Source organism: Brachypodium distachyon, chromosome 3 (assembly GCF_000005505.3).
Source record: "Brachypodium distachyon strain Bd21 chromosome 3, Brachypodium_distachyon_v3.0, whole genome shotgun sequence".
Lineage (NCBI taxonomy): Eukaryota > Viridiplantae > Streptophyta > Magnoliopsida > Poales > Poaceae > Brachypodium > Brachypodium distachyon.
In genome coordinates, this window is record NC_016133.3 from 10,381,208 (window position 1) to 10,390,163 (window position 8,956).

Below are 8,956 nucleotides of genomic sequence, written 5' to 3' on the forward strand. Positions count from 1 at the left end.
AAAACCTAATTAACTTTCCCTTCTGTGTTACCGAATCATAACACTCTCTCTACTATAATCTGCTCCTTAGATCATTGACATGATCTCAAATGTGATTTCTGGCCACCAATTTATTTAAAACTTAAGTCAAACAATAAGCATCATAAAAGTATATTTCGAGTTAGATTTAGTAGTATCAAGTTGATGTTCTAAATGTTCACAACTGATAATAATAATAATATATATTTTTGAACAGATAATAAAGCATAAAATGTTTGATCAGCACATATATTGAAAGGACGAGCTTTTGGAGTGCGGTTCTCGTAATAAAATCAGTTCAAATGACTTAACATGTTGAGATATTTCTGGTAATCATCAAGTTGTTGTCAACACAAAGCATAAAGCCCTTATAATTGCTTAAAGAAAACTTTTGTGCAAAAAGAATTTCTTAAGAAAAACTGCTAGCTTCAATTTTGGGTGTAGAAAGACTCCAGGTTAACACTTAATTAAGTGAATAAGGAATCCGATCTCCTTATCATTGCAGCAAATGAGTAAATCTTTCACCAGTCAAACTTCTCAAAGTTCGTGTTGGTTTGCCAAATAGTTCACAGGAGATAGCAAAAAGTTAAAATGAATAGACTCCCAACACAATCACATATTAGTTTGCCCACACAACAAATGCTTCAGAACCAACCCCAGCTGCACATCCCATTCAACACTGTGACTCTCTATTGTAGATACCTGGTGAAGACTTCATCCAACAAAGCTGCTCCCAAATTGAATGAATTTAGCCACAAAATTTTTGTCAATCTAAAATAACATACAAGTAGCAATAGAACATGTATTACAGAATTCAACCATCTATCTTTAATGATTAATGATGCCTACATAATAAGAAAATATCGAAGCATTCCATCCCATAATCAGATCACAGATGTAGTCATTCTTTTTTTTCTGTTTTGAAACAGGAAACATAGCTATATGCATTCAGACAGATTGTGTTGGCAACATCTATACAAGAGAATTTTTTCATTTTGGTACCAACTTGATTTGCAGAAGAAAAACAAGGTACTTAAATAAGAATGCCATGTTTCTTTCTGGTTTCTGCTAGTGTGTCTTGGGACTGCAACACTAAGACTACACTTTGTTTAACAAATACCCCTAGCAAACGGTTAATGCAGGGAAAAAAAGCACTCTAGAGGATTTCAAATGAAGTACTTAAAGGATTTCAGTCTGAACTCCTTACTGGGTCTCTTTCAATCAGATGACACAGGAACAGCTTGAGGAGACAAGATAAAAAGTTGCCGTGCATACCTAACTGATTTGTATTTTTAATGTCATGTAAAGCATTACTGTCATTAATCAATCTGAGAAGTAATCATGAAACGGCTACAAATTAGAAATGAATATGTCAATGTTACAGAGACGACGAAAGGAGAAAACAATACCTTCTTGAAAGCAGCAGATTAACGAATACTCAGTACCTATGCAAGTATAATTCTCATATGCCACTGCCTATGCAAGTATATCTCTTTCGAATGTGGATTTTTTTCCCCCGTGGGCTATATCCCCAATTTGTGACCGTGCAATTGAGTCTCTAGATTACACAAATTTGGAGCTTGTCCATTGCTGCTGCACCCTCCATCCCGGTGCATTTAACTCCTCCGATGCATTTAATTCCACCTACTACTGCGACCAGCTTTTAATGCGCTCGAACACACTGCTTTGAAAGCATGTTTAAGTAAGAATTGTTCTAGCTGAAACGATTAAACTGATCGATTCTTCATGTAATAAAAATTATACTACTTTCTCCGTCCAACAAAGGATGTCTCAACTTACAAATTTTGTACTGAGGAAGTAGATACATCAAAATTTTGACAAACGATTATGCTGATAGTTAAGACCTTTGTACTGACGGAAAGAAATACAGCCCGCGAATAAAAAAGGAAAAGTAGCACTACACATTAGAAAGTTATTGTGACCCCAAAGAAACACTAGCTACATGTACATATTAACCAAAATACTTTGCCAGTCCATGTGTACATTGTGCCTCACTTACCAGTCTCGACTAAGCCGTACTGTCTCATTAATAAATATGTTCGGAGCCATTAGTGCATGCAGGTCGTCACATGCTTTATGTAACTTCTGGTTCAGCATCTGCTCCCCTTCCCAAGCAACACATGCCACCGCGTCGACCTAATTAAGGTACCTTGAGCACCGGCTGGTACGAATCAAGGAGCACTGACGGACGGTGGATGCAGGGGTGGTATAGCCCACTGGTGGCACCAACATATTATCCTTATCAAGTGAAGCTGTAGAAAGTAGAGAGGAGATGAGTCGAGGGTATTTTTATTGATTATAAGTTTGAGTCTATATATACTCAAGGAAACGATGGGAGGAAGATATGGTTATCGGGGACATACCTACCCATCAGTAGTTGTTAATTCGTTTTCCCTGATTCTAACACCTCCCTTCCCTCCTCTCGTATCTTTCAATTATCTTGAAAATCTCCTCAAAATCTTGTGGGAAAAATATGTGTTAAGAAGAGTAGTATTTGTATATAGTTAAAACTCCTTCAAACTATGTGTTTGCATCTGTTCAACACAAGTACCATAACATGATATTCATAAATATGTCCCTCTAGCTGGGCATGGCCAAGCGAAAAGAGAGGAAAAATGATCACGGAAACCGCGGAGAAACCAGCAATGATGTCGGAGTTAACTGATGGTGGTTGTATGCCATAGAATGTTTGGAGGAGACAACCTCTTGCCCCAAAATAGTAGTGCTCCCAGCCTTTATAACAACCATGCATTACGATCATCACACCATACATACGCATACCCCAACTTCCCAACTAATTAATAATTAACCACTATGGCCTTCAAGATCCTTCTCCCTCTCCTCCTCCTCGCCGCCGCAACCCCGACATCGGTTTCTATCATCGATGTGGCGCAAATGCTGGCCGGCAAGCCCCAGTACGCCACCTTTGTGAAGCTCCTGACGGAGACAAAGGTGGCTGAGGATGTGAGCCGGCTCAAGTCGGCGTCGGTGCTAGTTGTCTCCGAGAAGAACGTCAAGGCCCTCTTGTCGGTGCCCAAGGACAAGCTGCAGATGATCCTCTCACACCACGTGCTCCTCAAGTACTTCGACCCCATCCAGCTCAACGAGATGAAGACACCTACAGCCAAGCTCGAATCCATGCTCTCCACCACCGACAAGAACCTCGGCACCATCATGTACTCAAAGGACCCAGACGGCCAAATGTACTTGCGCTCCCCAGGCGCGGACACCGTCGCCAAGCTCGTTAAGGTTGTCGCGGCGCGCCCCTTTGCGGTGTCCATCATGGAGATCAGCGCGCCCCTCGTGTCTCCCGAGATCCTTGCCGCTGCTGGTGCTGCAAAGCCAAAAGTTGGCAAGGGCAAAGCGAAAGGCAAAGGCAAGGTCAAGCCGATGTCTGCCAACGATGAGGGCTCCTCTGACGCCGCGCCATCGGAGGCTCCAACAACCTCCACCTAAGAGAGGTTAGCATGGCGCCTGGCCGGCCAGGACACACCCACCAGGATCAGGGTGGCATTCGGTCGTCACAAGTTCCGATAATATAATTGTGATGGCGTGCCATAATAAATAAATTTGGAGGGAAGCTAAAATCTTTCTTTTTTGTTTTGTCTTCTGCTACTAATGGGTTTTTTTGTATAAATAGTAAAGCCAAACTGGAAGTTGAATTCCTGCAAATGAGTTTTTTTGTATGTGTTGGTTTTTCTTTCTTGTATAGGAGATTTTCTAGACTCGGACACACCATGCCTCTTATCCCGCCCAACAACAGAAATACCCCTTCTTCTTCCCCATTGCTCTGTCCCCACGTCCATGCGTCTGTCCCTCGCCCAGGTCGTGGTGGCGGCGGAACTCTCTCTCCTCCATATATCTCTTGCTCTGTCCCCACGTCCATGCGTCTGTCCCTTGCCTAGGGTTGGACGGTGGAAGAGTTTCCAAAATCCATGAAATTTGTATCACCTCACCATCACAATACTATATGATGATCAACTGGTGCGATTGAAAAAGTATGTGGCCGAGGAAAAACAACAAGAGCTAACAACAATTTATGTCCACTCGCGAATTGAAATTTCTTGTTTTTTTTCCATCGATGCATACGGTCATATTTTTCCGATCATGCTGTTGGATCATCTTATACCATTGTGATGGTGTTGTGGGAGAAATTTCAAGATTTTTGAAAACTTTTATGCCGTCCAACCCTTGTCGGGCACTGTGGAGATTGGACATAGTAGCATTTTTGCCTATGTCTGCAACCGAGCCACAATCAGATCGGATAGACGCGGTTATACATATATATATAGAGAGAGGTTATAATCTGCAACCGGTTGCAGAATAACTATTCTGCAACCGAGCCACACCCAGATCGGACAGCTCGTAGAAACCGCGCCGGACCAACCGTGGCCACGCCCCCTACCACCACCATCCCCCTGTGCCACCCCCCTAATAAAAGAAGCCCCACCCCGGCCCCTGACGAGCCTCCCGCCAACACACCCCCCAGCGAGCGAGCGGCTTCCGACTTCCGGCGAACAAGCGGCGGATCCAGGATAGGAGTCTTTGATTTCTCGTGACGGATCAAGCTGCGGTCACAAAAATCAGGAATGCTTCCGACTTCCGGCGACAAGCGGCGGCGAGCGGCTTCCGACTTCCGGCGAACAAGCAGCGGACCCAGCGATAGGAGTCTTTGCTTTCTCGTCGTGGATCAAGCGGCGGCGACAAAAATGAGGAACTCCCCGTGAGAAAGCAAAAGGGTCCGCCACGCCCCCAACCCCCCCCCCCCCCCCCCCCTCCCTACTGCGACGAGCAGCAAGTCATCGGCGGTGCGCCTGTTGCGGATCGAATTAGGTGCACTTTCATTTGTGCATTGTTCGCAAAAAAATAAAAGAAACAGCATACCTCTGCCGGTGCATTTGTGTCAGAGGGCGGTGCATTTGTGTCAGGGGGGCGGTGCATTTGTGGTGCCAGCGGGGGGGCGGTGCACATGGATGAGCAGCAGCAAGCCGTGAACATTGCACCGCAGAAGCTCCCCGTGCGGCGGCCGGTACAACCTTGATCCATCATGACTCGCGAAGATGATGGTATCTCTAGCCACGCCCCAGTCGAGCGCAACGTTTGACCATCGGACACCATAGTTAGTGTGGCCCCTATTCAAGCAATGCCCCTGTGCCATATACACCACCATATCAGTGCTCCAGTGAACGCTGCCGCCGATCCGCAATGGTAAACGTTATGGAGATTCCTCTTGCTCACAAAATAAATTTCACCTGCTCCCTCATGCGCTATCATGCAGGTACCCGTGCGGCAGCTCGCAAGGAGGGGGGCGCAACTCCTTTTTACGTCAGCGCGATGAATTGCGCGCCAACGGCTACATGAATTGGGGCAGCCGAGATGGTAACGACTACGCACACAGCCGAACAACGGCAATTGGACCAGGTGATTTAAACAAGCATGTTTGTCTCATGTATTGTTTATTGTTTTCGAATGGACCGCCGAAAAAAAAAGCTGTGTGATAAAATTTGTGATGAAACAGAGAACCGTTAAGATACCTCCATCGCAGTGCACAAGTGCACTACGAAGATGGCATCCGTCGGTACGCACAAACAATTCATGAATATTTCCTTGCTCTAATCTAAATAAAATAAAAATAAAACCACCTTGGAAACTGCTCATTGATATTCCATCATAAACCAGCTCCATGTATGACGGGTCTGGGTCAGCTGTCTACTCTCCTGCACATCAACAATACGGAAGGCACCATGCTGCCGGGTATCGCATGTCTCACGTCGGTGGCCCGTGCAACACGCAACAAAACTACGGAAATTGGGGGATGTAATTTAAACAGATGTGGTAAAAACTCTATCTGTGGTGCAAAAATGCATGTTATCTTTGTTTTCCTTCTTGCATGAGCAGGCCACACAACGAAGGCCTTGCGGGCATGAGAATCAATCCACATGTGTCGCCGCTGCAGCAATTCCGTACAAGGGGCCAAATACAGAAAGGCGCGAGCAGCAGTGCACCGCCGCACATCTGCGATGATGACAGCTTCATGTATGACCACAACGACGAATGGATGCAACAATCTGATGCTCTGTACGAACCGCCTGAAATACCTCCTGGATACTTCACCACCACTAGCAGAACGACTTAGACCCCTACGCAAGATGAAATGGACGCTGATGGTGAAGAACAACGAATCCGGGTCCACAAACAACAACAAGTCAAGCGCAGGCCTCGTCAAAGAAAGCCGAGAACACCGAGCGTTCTGCTCCCTAACAGGGACCCCCTGTTACACTCTTCCGTTCTGACCCCGCCAGTAGCTGTTATTCATGATGACTTAAGAACGCCATCGGATGCACCGACTTACACACACGTCAGTGCGTGATGGGGAAAAAAAGTATCAACTTGGATTTTTCATTTTTCTCATGCTAACAATTGTTCATTTTTGAACATGCAGCGTCCAGACCTCCCTGATTACCTGCTGCCTAAGATAAACATGCAATTCAACACAACTGACGAAGCTTTCAGCTTTTACAACAGATATGCAAGGCATGCTGGCTTTGGGCTGCGAAAAGGACAAAATGATGGTCGTAGGAGCTACCTCTACTGCAGCCGTCAGGGCAGGCACAAATTTGGAGGCCACGAAACAGAAAGGATACGTGACAAGACAACCAAAAGAACAGGGTGCCTTGCAAGACTGAGACTAAAATTGAGAAACGACGGCACGTGCTTCATAGCAGACGTGACCTACGACCATAACCACCAGCTGGACCTGTCGGCACCCATGGTGGTGTTCTTGCGATCACATAAAAACTTTGACCCCCATGAAATGCAGCTGGTGGAGCAGTTAAAAAAAAGCAACGCGCCACACGGGTCAATAATGTCCTTCCTGGCAAGTATGCATGGAGGCCACCACAACCTCCCACACAACAGTCGTGACATACATAACAGGTATGTTACAAAAAATGTTGACGCTTGATTAATAACAAATGCATTAAAAAAAATAGTGCACCGTTAAGGTACCATCCCCTATCTGTAAAATACTACAGCGGTGCACCAGTACTTTTATATATAAAATATGTTTGTTTTTTGGGTATGCAGGAAAGAAGATAACGTGTGGAAAGCAACAGAGCATGATTTGTTCCGGCTCTTGGCATTCTTCCATGAGATGAAATCAGTTAACAAAAACTTCTTCTACGAGATAAAAATAGACGAGATAGAGTCCATAAGCCATATCTTCAGGGCAAATGCTAGTTCCCGTGGTGCATATGAGGATTTCAATGACTGTGTCACGTTTGACACTACGTACAAGACCAACAAGTTCAGAATGCCGCTGGGTGTTTTTGTTGGCGTGAACAATCATCTACAGTCAACAATTTTTGCCATTGCCCTGCTGAGAGATGAGACAATAGAGTCATTCCAGTGGGTCTTCAGCACGTTCCTCCGGTGCATAAATGGCAAACATCCAATCTGCATATTAACAGGTCAGTCCCAAGCTGCACGTGCCAAAAAAAATTTGTTCACACATAAAAAAGAATATATGTGATTGTTTGTCACCTTCATTGCTTTTTCATTCACATGGGCAGACCAATGTCCCTCGATGGCTGAGGCTATACCAACTGTATTACCTGACACGCTACATAAACTGCGCCGTTGGCACGTTGTCAAGAAGTACAGGGATGACCTGGTGAAAATATATGCGCAGCAACCGGCGTTCAAAGACAAGTTGCATTCGATCCTCAATTGGCCACTGATGCCAACTGAATTTGAGGATGCATGGGCTGGGCTTATGAATAAATACAGCTTGCAGGAAGATGAAAAGCATTGGAGAAGCTATACAGTGAACCGGCCAGGTGGGTTTCAGCTTATTTCAAGGATGTTTCCTGTCCTCTGACAAGGATCACAGCTCTGAATGAACTTATGCACATCTTTGAATAATGTTGGCCAATAGAATCCAGCTTGCAAAATTTTGCAGAAGTTTTTGAGACAGCAGCATGCCCACCAGTGGGAGATGAGTTACAATGGAAAATTACACTCTGAACTTCTTCTTCTGGAAGGCATCTTCTGATAATTCCATCTCCACACTGCTTATAGAGGCAAGGATCATCCCAAAAGAATTCCTTCACATCATGCAAGAACTTCTTTTTCTGGCGATAGCTCAGATTAACTGGCAGGTGGTTGCAAACCAAATAATTTACAATGTTAGCATACCAGGGAATTGTGTGTGATTTTCATGAGCTAATCACCTGGCAAGCTATCATTTATCTCCCTCTGATCTTGATCAGAATGAGATATCCCGGAGAGATGATCTGCAACTAAATTTTCTGTTCCCTTTTTATATTTTATCTCAATGTTAAACTCTTGCAACATAAGAATCCATCTGATCAACCTTGGTTTAGCATCCTTCTTGTTCAACAAATACTTAATTGCAGCATGATCAGTGTACACAATTGTTTTTGATCCAACTAAATAAGGCCTAAACTTATCAAATGCATACACAACTGCTAGCAATTCTTTCTCAGTTGTAGTATAATTGGATTGAGCTTCATCTAGAGTTCTACTAGCATAATAGATCACATTGAGCTGTTTTTCTTTTCTCTGACGAAGCACAGCACCCACTGCAAAATCACTAGCATCACACATGACTTCAAAAGTATAATTCCAATGAGGTGGCTGCACAATTGGTGCTGTGATCAGAGCTTCTTTCAGCTTAACTAATGCTTCATTGCATCTGTCATCAAACACAAAAGGTAAATCATTATTAAGCAAATGTGTTAATGGCTTTGCAATCTTGGAGAAATCCTTGATAAATCTTCTGTAAAATCCAGCATGTCCAAGAAAACTTCTAATCCCTTTAACATTGATTGGTGGTGGAAGTCTTGCAATTACTTCAACTTTAGCTTTGTCAACTTCAGTTCCTCTAGCTGACACA

At 44.2% G+C, this 8,956-nt stretch overlaps 2 protein-coding genes across 2 annotated transcripts; both read left to right on the top strand.

Annotated features, from left to right (window-relative positions):
* Positions 1 to 2,818: 2,818 nt before the first annotated feature.
* LOC100821717 (fasciclin-like arabinogalactan protein 10) lies at positions 2,819 to 3,711 on the top strand. Its single transcript, XM_003571210.4, has one exon. The coding sequence runs from the start codon at positions 2,854 to 2,856 to the stop codon at positions 3,493 to 3,495; it is 642 nt and encodes a 213-aa protein (XP_003571258.1). The 5' UTR covers positions 2,819 to 2,853; the 3' UTR covers positions 3,496 to 3,711.
* Positions 3,712 to 6,113: 2,402 nt separating this feature from the next.
* LOC104584003 (protein FAR1-RELATED SEQUENCE 5) lies at positions 6,114 to 7,842 on the top strand. The gene is made up of 5 exons (XM_024461354.1): positions 6,114 to 6,397; positions 6,482 to 6,975; positions 7,126 to 7,508; positions 7,611 to 7,711; positions 7,828 to 7,842. Exons 1-5 carry the CDS (start codon positions 6,194 to 6,196, stop codon positions 7,840 to 7,842), a joined length of 1,197 nt encoding a protein of 398 aa, XP_024317122.1. The 5' UTR covers positions 6,114 to 6,193.
* The last annotated feature ends 1,114 nt before the right edge of the window (positions 7,843 to 8,956 follow it).